The sequence below is a fragment of the Berghia stephanieae genome, chromosome 13 (assembly GCF_034508935.2).
Source record: "Berghia stephanieae isolate SIO BIC M18660-M18661 chromosome 13, UCSD_Bste_1.3, whole genome shotgun sequence".
Taxonomy (NCBI): domain Eukaryota; kingdom Metazoa; phylum Mollusca; class Gastropoda; order Nudibranchia; family Aeolidiidae; genus Berghia; species Berghia stephanieae.
In genome coordinates this window covers 5390658-5403844 of record NC_088372.1, presented here as the reverse complement: position 1 = coordinate 5403844, position 13187 = coordinate 5390658, and the positions used below count along the sequence as shown (strand labels likewise).

The 13187-nt window shown below is 35.2% G+C and overlaps 1 protein-coding gene across 1 annotated transcript in view; it reads left to right on the top strand.

Annotated features, from left to right (window-relative positions):
• The window catches only part of LOC144958638 (uncharacterized), a 257198-nt gene that overhangs the window by 122459 nt on the left and 121552 nt on the right, over nt 1–13187 (top strand). The window contains exons 30-35 of the mRNA XM_078890740.1: nt 152–271; nt 784–883; nt 1785–2017; nt 3079–3303; nt 5095–5115; nt 13144–13187. The exon at nt 13144–13187 is cut by the window's right edge and continues 58 nt beyond it. Coding sequence (XP_078746866.1) covers nt 152–271; nt 784–883; nt 1785–2017; nt 3079–3303; nt 5095–5115; nt 13144–13187 — 743 coding nt within the window. The remainder of the gene's footprint in view (nt 1–151; nt 272–783; nt 884–1784; nt 2018–3078; nt 3304–5094; nt 5116–13143) is intronic.

Below are 13187 nucleotides of genomic sequence, written 5' to 3'. Positions count from 1 at the left end.
TTATCCTGTCTTGTTGATAAATGTGAAACCCAAAACATCCATTTTATCTGTTTTCGCATGTCAAATTGAAGCTTACATTCAATTTTCACATTGTTATTTTATTTAAATCTTCGAGCTTCGAGCAGCAACAACATTTACATTTGCCTTACAGATGACAGACTCCCTGGAGCACTTGACAGAAGACCTCAACGGCCTCAGGATGGCCGTGTCCAACGCTGACCCCATCCCTGCTTCACCCGACAAACTGAAGAATGAGATTGACGAAAACAAGGTAGGTTTTTATCCAAAAAGATGTAAATATTCAACAAGCAACAACACACAACAAACCAAACTCATGTAACACACAGTCCTGACGATGGCTGAAAAGGCCTGAAACATCGATGTAGACTGACTCCAACATTGTGGTAAATATTAAAGTAATAATTCGCCCCATTGCTACATGTCGCACTATTTTTACCATATTTGTATCCAACACGATGCAATATATATATATGTATAGATGTATATATATATATATATATATATATATATATATATATATATATATATATATATATATATATATATATATATATATATATATATATATATATATATATATATATATATTACAGGTTATTAATGGTATCATTTTATTCTTTGGTTCCATTTACCTTTTTTTTCTCTTCTCATTTTCATGTCTGTTGTCATCAAATTGTATGAATTATTGGTGAAAGCCAAGGATTAAATAAACTTTAAACTTCTCATTGTACCTCATTGTCTTTCTACCTCTGTCCGATGCAGGCTGTCCTGGAAGATTTGGAAAGACAAACGGATGCTTTGGCAAAGATGGAAGAACTGGCCAAGAATCCCAAGGCTCACGGAATCGAAGACCCAGGAGAAGGTTGGCTTATTCGACTTTTTAAAATAATTATCCATTTTTTCCCTCCTGCTCACTTTATCACTCTTTTCTTTTAGAGTCGTGACATAAGGCGTCTACTATTGCCTTTAAAGATTTTTTTTTGAGCTTTTTTTTATATAGCGCAATTTCCACTAAACATGCTCAAAGCGCTTTACAAGGGGTCCCTGGTCAACAGCAACATTTAACATGTAGGACAGGACATAACGCCTGTTAGGCGATATTACAATTTTTCGGACAAAGACAACGCTGTTAACAGCCAGGTACTTATTTTACACCTGAGTACGGTGAGAGAATGTGAGTAAAGAGTCTTTTCCAAGGACTCAACTATGCGCCGAGCGCGAGGCTCAAACCCAGGACCTTCCGATCTGAAAGCGAGTGTCATACCACTAGACCACATAGCCGCTTTTCATTTCTGTCTGTCGGCTGTATGGACACTGATTTGGTTTCAGGTTGGGCAGCCAGCCTCTTGCAGTTTTTTTAATCCACGGATCCTCTCCAGGTTTCTTTGTGACTGCCTCTACGTAGTGGGGACCTGTGCTTGTGTCTGGATGAGACTTTTAGGTGATCTCAAACTAAGTCCTTTGATAGAGTGCTTTTGGAATCTACACCTGTTTCTTATTTGAACCAATTCCCCTTTGTCTTACCTTTTCTTGGGTGCTTTATTGTAATTCTAGAACTTTTTACCATCCCATATTCTTACTTTTTACTAGCGGCGATATAACCTAAATGTATTACAAGCCCCATAAAACCCTTAAAAACAAACAAAACAATAGTTGTAGCAATGCTCACTGTATCTGTCTTTTCTTTTCGAGTTGTGACATAATTGGTGTTATGAAAAGACCAGTCAATAAGCTATTTTTTAAAATTCTATCAATCGATCCAGCTGAAGACATGAAACAGAAAGTTGCCCACCTGGCTCAGATGGCCAAGGATGTCCAAGCCACAGCAGCGGCCAGGGACAAGACCCTCAACTCGGCCCTCAGACTGTCTGAAAAGTTCTATGACCTGTCCACGGACGTGATGTCCGGTCTCCGAGACTTGAAGGACAGCCTGTACAGCCAGGAGCCACCTGGAGTCGACCCAGAAGCCATCAAAACACAGCAAGGAGAACTAGCCGTGAGTGTCTTTCTATTCTTTCTCAACTTTCAAAATTTCTTAACGCTATGTTGGTAGGGTCCACTAGTAAAAAGAACATTTTTTTAATTGAGATTTTATATAGTGCAATATCCACTACATGTGCTTTACAAAGGGTCCTTGACCAACAGCAACACGTAACGTGTAGAACGGGACATGACGCTTGTTAGTCGATATTACAATTATTCTTTCGGACAGAGACAACGCTGCACCCATGATGAATGTCATTTTTCTTTTCCCTATGCGTCAATATCACTTAGAGTGTGTTGTGACAATCTGAAACTCTGAAAAAAAAAACAAACAAACATGATTTTCTCATCCCCTAATAATTTTGCAGATCCTTAATCTATTTTAATACATTGCGAATTGGAAAATTTTTTCACCTTTTATATGTTCAGATTTTGTTCTAGTTCACGAAAAGAGAATGAAAAGAAATTAGGGAAAATTCAAGTAAGAGTTAATGACATTTTTGGCTAATATCAGTAAAGAAACTGTGAACTAAAAACAAACAGTAGTAAATAAGGCATTAAGTCATTCATATTAAAAATACTAACGAAAGAGTGAAAATGGAGAGGCTTCGTATAGGAACGATACAGTACTTTATCGTTCCTATACGAAGCCTCTCCATTTTCATTCTTTTTTTTAGTATTTTCACGATCACAGACTTCAGGCAGCCCTTACCGTTTTCATATTTAAAAATAGTGTAAATGTTGCTGCTCGAAGCTCGAAGAAATAAATAATAACGTGAAGTTGAATGTAAGCTTCAATTTAATTACAAAAACAGTTCAAATGAACGTTTCGGGTTTCCCCTTTATCAACAAAACAAGATGATTGAAACACCACAGATGAATGAGATGATATGGTAGTGGCGTAGTTAAGATGAATCATCATCTCATTCATCTGTGGTGTTTCAATCAACCTGCTTTGTTGATAAAGGGGAAACCCGAAACGGTCATTTGATCTGTTTTTGTAATTAAATTGAAGCTTACATTCAACTTTACATTATTAAATATTTAAAAATACAATTTTCATGCATGTTTCAGGGATTGAAAAAGGAGTTGGAGAAAGCAAGAGAGCTTGTCAATAACTCGAAGAGCATCGGGGCCGATTTGTGCGAGGTCTGCGGCGAGCCTGGAGCGGTGGAGGTTCAGAAACAGTTGGAGGACCTGGTGACAATGACGGATGACATCAACGATGCCATACGGGACAGAGGAGATGAACTGAGGAAAGCTTACCAGCACGCCGACCAATTCCAGAAGTTGATGGAGGTGAGTGGAGACAGGGGGACATAATTCAAGTTGGCCAGTCATTTCCCTTTTATGTTAATAGGATTCAATAGTCTGATGTCGCGTTGCCCAGCAACGAGCAGCTTGGTTCTAAACAAAGAAAGAAAATCGGTACTTTTTATTCTCCATGCTGGCTAGACCATTTTCACGTAACAAGTTTTGAAACATGATCAGATTTATAATGTTTTCTCCTCTGGATACACTTTTGTACTCGTTGGAGAAGTATTTCATAAGGGCATTCACCATTGTTTTGATAGTTTAGAACCAGTTGCTAAGTTACTATGCGTCATTACGAGGGAAGTGACGTCACGACTGTTGAAGCCTATTCCCCACTCTCTTAATTTGAGTTATTCTGACACTGGGCATTAACTCACTCAACCCTAGAGATTTTTGCTACTTTTCAAAAAAATAAGCATGTACATACATAGATAGTTTTATTCAACTATCATTAACATGCAAAAAATAAAAAACATTAGCTTTGATACTACGCCTATAATTTTTCCCATAAAAAATGTAATAAATAGGCATGGGGTAAAAGCAACCCGGATATAGTCGGTGTTAGGGTTGAATGAGTTAACCTTTTCTTGCCAACCACAGGAAAATCATCACATCCTTTCCGATTCAATCAATAGTTTTTTCCATTCTTATTTCGTTTTCTCACCACCAAATTTGAATGAAAATGAAAATTAGGGAAAATTCAAGGAAGAGTTAATGACATTTTTGACTAAGATCAGAAAGAAACTGAACAAAAAACAAACAGTAGTAAATAAGGCATTAAGTCATTCATATTAAAAATACTAACGAAAGAGTGAAAATGGAGAGGCTTTGTATAGGAACGATACAGTACTTAAAAATTTAAAACTGTGTCGTCGGCCTCGTTTTGCAAAATAAAATGTGTAAAGCAAGAACGTATTGCTTTGTGTTTTTGAGTGAAAAACAAAAATCTATTTTTGTGGTGGTTGGATGTGAAGGTTTTGGTGAAATCAGTGCCAGAAGACAATAGAGAATAAAAATTTTGCGACGGCGATGGGGGCCCGAACTCGCGACCTTACTGGTAAAACTCCTCACCTGACAGGAGAGAGTGTGACTCTCTAACTTATATGAGTTATCAACAGCTCAAAACAAAAAGGGGGGAGAAGGTCTCGAGATAGACATAGAGTTTGAAACCAACTTTTTTTTTTCGAGTGTTGGATAATTGTGACCCATCATCTCAAAACGGTATTATATCGGAACGAACCAGATGCTTAAAAGCCGAATTTAATGTTAAACTGGTCAAAAATATAAATTGTTGACATTAGCACTCTAAAATATGGTATCCATTCTCCTCAATAAAACATACAAATTCAACACAAGTCTGATATTTCTGGCTATAAATTCAATATTCAACATCTTAACCAAACGACTTAATACTGTTTTGAGGCGAAGGGTCACAATTAGCTCATACAGTAGAGTCACGCTCTCACCCAGCCAGACGGAGTTGTTGTTCCTGTAAGGTCGTGGGTTTGAGCCCCTATGGCTGCTGCGAAATTTTTATTCTCTAATAATATCTTCTGGCACTTTCCTACTCACTTTATTTCTTGTGAATAAATTTTTCACATTATTTCAAGGAAATGTGGCTTTTTTTTTAGGTTAATGCATTGGTATCTCGGCCACAGAACTGTCGTTTGTATTATTTATGTAGACAATTTTTTTTTTAATTTTTTTTTTTTTCGTTTTTAAGTCTGGGAATTTGATTTAATTACCAGTGCAAAATTTGTTTTGTTTGTTTACCAGTCTTGTGTGGGTTTGGAGGAGGTGAGTAAATCACGGTTTGTGATGATGTGTTGTTTTGTTGTTTTGTTTTTTTTTTCTTTTCTTTTTTTTTTTTTGCCTCGTGGATTTGTCATGATATTATTGAAAATTGATTTTCCAAAAACTGTCAAAGTCAATTTTGTATCACTTGCTTGAGATTCCCTTCAAATCCATGAGTTGAATGGAAAAGGAAACTTTATCCACATGTTGAACATGAAATAAAATTTTGACCCATTTTGTCTGTTTGGTATTCCTTTCTGAATGAAGTAGACGAAGAAAATTTACTTTAAAAAAACATTGGGCCCATGGAGCTGTTGTCTATCCCGGTTTCTATAGCATGAAATGGACCATAGCAATTGCTAAAAATACACTTCGAGGGATATAACACTGAAAGGGGAAATAACTAAGAAAAAAAAATCACTTTTCAATAATAATAATAATAATAATAATAATAATAATAATAATAATAATGGATTTGAATGTCATCATGCAGTGATTGGGCGGGAATGCTGTTTGGCTTGATTGATGCATCATGATTTATTTATTCATTATTCATTCATGAAGAGCATTGTTTAATTTTATATCTAGTTGCCTCTCAAGTTTGTGCCTGCCCTTCTTTCCGTCTACTACAAGTTTCCTGTGGGTTTTTTTTTTTTTTTGGTATTTTTTTTTTTTCTTGATTGTTTTACTTATGAAGGTTTCACAAGATGTTTGCTCTTGTTTTTTAATTTTTTTTTAAATTTAGGCTTATAAATTATAATAAATAGGCATATTTTTAAAATGTATGTTACAGTGAGTGACATAATCGGTCGGATGGTGAAAAGGTTTGAACTGAGATATTGCAGAGTTTAGTTAGAAGGTCAATTTTTATCGGAAATTGTATTCAATAGTCTGATGTCACGTTGCCCAGCAACGACGAGCAGCGTGGTTCTAAACAAAGAAAATCGGTACTTTTTATTCTTCATGCTGGCTAGAACTTTTCATATGTTGTTATGTGATCAGAATGCATAAAAGTCAAAACATAAGCATAATGATTTTCTCCTCTGGATACGCTTTTATACTGGTTGGAGAAATATTTCATAAGTGCATACGCCATTGTTCCAATAGTTTAGAGCCAGTTACTAAGTTACCATGCGTCATTACGAGGGAAGTGACGTCATGACTGAAGTGTATGAGTTCTTGTCATAAATGACTAAATCAACTCTTTTTGTACATCTTCAGGAAATATCAAATTTTAATTTCACTTCTAAATATTTTTTACAGCTAGTCAAGTTGAAAAAGTATGAAATTTCAGAAAAGTTACTGGATACCTTTCCCATACATCTGACCATAAAATCACCCGATTTACTTCAAATAAAAATTAAAACGCTCTGGTGAGCATATTCTTTCAGAAAATGCAAATAAATGCAAATCCCAAATTTTCACCTTCCAACTGATTATGTCATGCACTGACACATAATATGGTACATTCATTTCAACTTTCAGTAGACTAGTCATTCCATCTTTTCAAATTGTTTCTAATGTCTGTCTCAAATCAGTATTTTGTTGGAAGTGATTAAGTTGCTACCACTTGAATTTATGTCCAAAGATGTAAGACTTTAGTCAAATGGAATGGAAGCTTTCATTTAATTAATGAAGGGCATATAATAAGCTAAGACTTTTCAACTCAAACGTGAAGTCTGTCCTACTGTATGGATGTGAAACTTGGAACGCATCACAGGCATGTATAAGGAGGGTACAGATTTTCGTAAACAGGTGCATGCGTAAGCTACTCAGAATAAAATGGATGGATAGAATAAAACATGAAGAAGTATGGAAAAAACACAGCAGAAACCAGTGGGAGAGGAAATAGGAAGAAGACGATGGAGGTGGATTGGACACACGCTTAGAAAGAATGACTCCACTATAACAAAGAAAGTATTGGACTGGAACCCTCAGGGCAGAAGATCAAGGGGAAGGCCACGAGGAACATGGAGAAGAATTAAAGAAGCTGATATACAGAGAAGTGGTAAGACATGGAATGAGATAAATAAGTTAGCTCAGGATGGAGAAGGATGGAAACTGTTTGTCTGTGGCCTATACCCTGACCCAGGGTGAAAAAGGCAATGATGATGATGATGATAGAGAAGGATGGAAACTGTTTGTCTGTGGCCTATACCCTGACCCAGGGTGAAAAAGGCAATGATGATAATGATGATATAATGTTAACATTTTGAGTTGCCCCTTTGTCAAAAATCTCGATGGATGAATCACTAAAACGAATGATGAGAGAAGAGAGAATGGTATTGAACGCTATTCTTTCATCTCTCATAATTTGTCTTTAGTATTTCATCCATTGTGTTTGTTGACAAAGGGGCAACTCGAAACGTCCACATTATATGCCTGCATTAATTAAATTAAAGCTTCCCATACTTTCGACTTTTGTTATTTATTCACGTCTGCCTTATCCGTAATTTTTACGGAAATTTTAAGACAATTGCGGACTTAGGGAAATGGAAGAAATATTACGGATTTTGATTTCACAGCATTTTGGTCGCAGTCTTAGAGAAATTATTCATAGTAATTATGATAAGGATGCCTAATAATATTTTTACCATTGGGCTATAGTAAAATGTGACCCAACGTCTCAAAACGGTATTATGTCGCAACGAACCAGATGCTAAAAAGCCGGAGTTAATGTTAAAACTGGTCAAAAATATAAATTGTTGGCATTAGCACCCTAAAATATGGTATCCATTCTCCTCAATAAATCGTAAAAACTCAACACAAGTCTGATATTTCTGGCTATAAATTCAATTTTCAACATCTTTACCAACCTGACTTAATACCGTTTTGAGGCGAAGGGTCACAAATAGGTTTTTCCCCAAAACTAAAGGGAAGTAATCATACCGATTTGAGACAGTGGGCCACAATTGATTTTGAATTTTTTTAATGCAATACACGTGTACATATTTCGATTACCAAAGAGAGCAAACAGTTTACCAGACATATCAGTTATATCATCTTGGAATATTTTCATCATCGCTTTTATTCCCAATTTCATCATAATCCAGCCAGCTCTCATCGTTTTAAAATTTCTATCGTTTGAATTATTTTTCAGTGCACATATCTGCCATACAGCGACAAAACCCTGTATAACAGTAATTTCATATTTTCGAATACTCCAGGTCTATATATTTTTTTATTTTTATTTTGTACGGCTATGTGGTCTATTGGTATGACACTCGCTTTCGGATCGGAAGGTCCTGGGTTAGAGCCTCGCTCGGCGCATAGTTGAGTCCTTGGAGAAGGCTCTTTACTCACATACTCTCACCGTACTCAGGTGTAAAATGAGTACCTGGCCGTTAACAGCGTTGTCTCTGTCCCAAAAATTTGTAATATCGCCTGACAGGCGTCATGTCTCGTCCTACATGTTATGTGTTGCTGTTGGCCAGGGACCCCTTGTAAAGCGCTTTGAGCACGTTTAGTGGATATTGCGCTATATAAAAGCTCAAGTTTTTTTTTTTGTTGTTTTTTTTTTTATTCATTGAAAGTGATCGAATAAAAAAAAAAGACCTTTCGATTTATACCAAATTCGTATCAATTCTCCGCATAGTTATTGTAAAAAGTTGAAGTAAAATTTGAACAGTTTTTCGGCTCTCCTGTAAAATCGGGTTTTGCCATTATACAGGGTTTTGTTTTGTCGCTGTACAGCAGATATATTCTCAAAATTTTTAATAAACCATCATTTGTTTTTTTTGAGGTTATCATTTACGGTATTTTAAATAATTGGTTGTTTTCAAATGATATCAGTCGTATTATTTTTTCTCTTCTGCTACCTCCATTTCGATTGATACACAATTCAATAATTAACAGGTTTTGATGTTAAAATTAAAAGCGGGAATTTGCTTCTTAGATTTCATCACAATGTGAATTATTTAATTAATGCTTTGGATTTTTTCTTCTGATGTTTATGAATGACATTGTTTGTTATAATATCACGACTTTGATTACTACTTGCATGGCATTTTTCACGGATGCTTTTATTTACTCTGTTATTTTTGCCATGCGATGCTCATTGAAAAAAAAAGGTCCTGGGTTCGAGCCTCACGTTTGGCGCATAGTTGAGTTCTTGGAAAAGGCTCTTTACTCACATTCTCTCACCGTACTCAGATGTAAAATGAGTACCTGGCCGTTAACAGCGTTGTCTTTGTCCGAAAAATTGTAATATCGCCTGACAGGCGTTATGTCCCGTCCTACATGTTAAATGTTGCTATTGACCAGGGACCCCTTGTAAAGCGCTTTGAGCACATTTAGTGGATATTGCTCTATATAAAGCTCAATTTTTTATTTAAAAATTTATTTTTTTTATGAATGACATTGTTTGTTATAATATCTTGACTTGGATTACTTGCATGGCATTTTTCACGGATGCTTTTATTTACTCTGTATTTTTGTCATGCAATGCTCATTGAAAAAAAAAGTGCTTGAATCTCCTTCATTTTGGAAACAAAACACAAGAGAGAAACCAACCAATTTGTGGCATTTCAGAAAGTACACTGCCGCCATACGGTTTAAGGACATAAGCGTCAATGTAAACAAAAATAAGCAAATTTATATTTTGGGAATCCCCGTTTCAAGCTTGTTTTCTCTTTTAAGGCATGAAGGATTATTTTATTGTGATAGGATGATGAATCTTGTCTTCTTTTATAAACATTTTTACCGAAAACAGTTACAGAAAGAACAGATTCAATACTCTTCAACAGTCGTAACGTCACTTCCTTCCTAATGACGCATGGTAACTTAGTAACACTGGCTCTAAACTATCGGAACAATGGCGGACGCCCGATTGAAATATTTCTCCGGCGAGCATAAAGGCGTGACATCAGACTAATGAATCGCATTCAGGCATGTCTGGTGTAATTAATTGCCAGGAAAAAATAATTTTGTAGCCATATTTGGTACATTTGATGTTTAAAGTTGCAAGAGGAATTTGAGTTTGCATGCCAAATAAAACAAAACAAAAAAAGGAGATTTATATGGAAAGTTTGTGACCCCCGCCCAAGTAACTAAAATTTAAAGACAAACACTCTAAGTTTTTTTTGTTTGTTTTTTTTGTTTTTTTTTTTTATGGACGGCTAATGATTTACCCACAAACTGTTTTGTCATGACAGGTGGAAAAGGGTATGGAACAAATAAAGGTATTGTCGTGAAAAAAAAAAAAAAGAATTCAAAATTTCAGCTACACATTGAAATATCTTGATTTTGTATCCACATGCACTTCTACTAGGTATATTTATGATTCAGAAAATGGATATTTTAGAAATACCCTGACAACAGTTTTTAGCTTCACGTCCTTATAGATAAAATAGAAATCTTACAGTTTTTAAAAAAAAATTGGAGCTAAAATCAGTTTTGGTCATCGGTTGGACATGCTACTGTTACAGATAATTTCTTAGCCAAAATTGTTAACTATGATATTTGGTGCTAGATCCAACACTAAACAATATAAATTTTTTTTTCAGAAGTTAAATGTTTAAATTTTTCTGCATATGAGAAAATTATGTGATATCACATTATACATATGCAGTCTGTCATCAAAATCTACATTTGTTTTTCATGAAAAAGTAGGACGGGATATGACGCCTGTTAGGCGATATTACAATTTTTCGGACAGAGACAATGCTGTTAACGACCAGGTACTCATTTTACACCTGAGTACGGTGAGAGAATGTGAATAAAGAGCCTTTTTCAAGGACTCAACTATGCGCCGAGCATGAGGCGCGAACCCAGGACTTTCCAATCCGAAAGCGAGTGTCATACCACTAGACCACATGGCTGCACAAGTATTTATCTCGTTATTTTTGTGGGAGGGTAGGGTTGAGGGAAGAACTTTCTTATCCATTTTGTTGATGAGAAAAATAGGGTATGGAGAAGTGCCAGATGAAAACAGAGAATAAAAAGTCTAGGGGTCAGTGCCAGCCAAACTCAGGATCCTAATAGGCTTCAACAGTCATGACGTCACTTCCCTCGTAATGATACTTAGTAACTGGTTCTAAACTATCGGAACAATATGGCGGACGCCCTTATGAAATATTTCTCCGTCGAGCATAAAAGTGTATTCAGAGGAGAAAAACATTATAAATCTCATCATGTTTTGAATTTTATACATTCTGATCACATGACATGTGAAGAAGTTCTAGCCAGCATGAAGAATAAAAAGTACCGATTTTCTTTGTTTAGAACCAAGCTGCTGGTTGCTGGGTGGATGTGACATCAGATTATTGAATACTATTAAACTGACACCACCTGCCTGACCGGGCACTTTTCTGAATTTTATTCATACCAATTTGTTGACTAAGTTTTCTTGTGTGTCCTTTTATCACTGTGTGTGCGTGTATGTGTGTGTGTGTGTGTGTGTGTTGTGCAAAACACTGGAAAGATATTTGTTGTGTGAATTAAATTTCCTGTACAAATTAAATTGCTTTTGCTACAGTACGATTTATGATTTCGAGTGCACCGTGCCAGATTTTTTTACACGATTGTGATTATTATGACAATCTTTGTTGGGGTTTTTTAATTTTTTGATTTTTAAAAAAAATTGTTTTGTTTTGAATTAATGATAAAAAAAAAAATTGAAGTTTTAATTCAAAAGAGCGTAAGCGAACCTTTTGAAAATGTGGAGAAGAGCACACTCCTCCTTCGCCCCCTCTCTCTCTCCCTTGCCAAAAAGAAAAAATTTTGAGGTGTGATTTTTTTGTCTTTCTTTTTCTTTTTTTTTTTTAGCTTTGTTATTTGTTATGTAGATACATGATACTCGTTGTTTTCCAAACTGATATTAAAATGACATTATCAACACTTTACAGTATCAGTTAAAGACACTCTCGACTAAAAACGTAGTTTTACAGTCTTTGATTTAAAACTTTGGAGATGCACATTTATTTATTTACTTATTTATCTATTTATTTGCTTACTTAAAATAAAAGTTTTAGACATTATTTTCCCTCGATGCATATATATATATATATATATATATATATATATATATATATATAATATATATATATATATATATATATATATATATATATATATATATATATATATAATATATATATATATATATATTATTTCATTACAATTTGTTCATTTCGGACAATATGACAAAGTTAACATACAGAGTCGTATGGAGAGTTCATATTTTGTTCTGATATTGTAACCATTGAAAATGGGAGGTCATTGTTGAAATGAATAGTAACAATTGCCTGTTACCTACTAGATGGTTTTAATATGCTGGTTCAAGGCAACGTAGGGACTTTCCGTCATTCATATTGGATTAACTTTCGCTCTTTTGTTCTCGATATTTGTAAGAGTCAAAGAAATTAGCCATGATGAGAGACAGTAAGCTCTCACCAAACTTGTTGGTCATAATGCACAGTTGACTTTTATATAGAATTAATTCCATTTCTTGGGAAATGTTGCGATTAACCTAAAGATGCGATTAACTGAAGTTGCGATTACCCGGAGTGGACTGTACTAGTCTGGTTCAAGTCTGGTGCCCCACCGATGAAGTTCCAGTTTCATATCAATAGTACCAGTTCAGTTAAAAAGCCAATCAGATCTGCCTTTCAAATCAACCTCAAATCAAATCCCTGTAACCAACACATAAATTAACAAATGTGTAATGTAAGCAACTTACAGTGTGTTTGGTCAAAACTGATTAAATATCTTTGGCTGGATTGGAGTAAAAACAGTTGATTGATATTAGTTCTGTACTATCTATGGATAGTATGCGCTGGGCTAAGAAGCTCAGAACATTGCCATCCGGAAGTATAACGGACCAACACACAAAACTGTGTGTATCCATGAACGTGTATAGTGGGTTAATACAGTTCAGTGAGCATTACTGACAAATGTGGATGGCAAAAAACAATAACAAAAAGCTGATTGATGTCAACGTCACAAATTTTATACGTTATGAATTTTTATACGTTATGATGCTTAAGCATGTGTATATTTAATCTTTCAATCTCTTCCATTTCCCATTCACAGTCCATCAACACGTGGCTACCTGCTGCAGAACATAAACTGGCTTC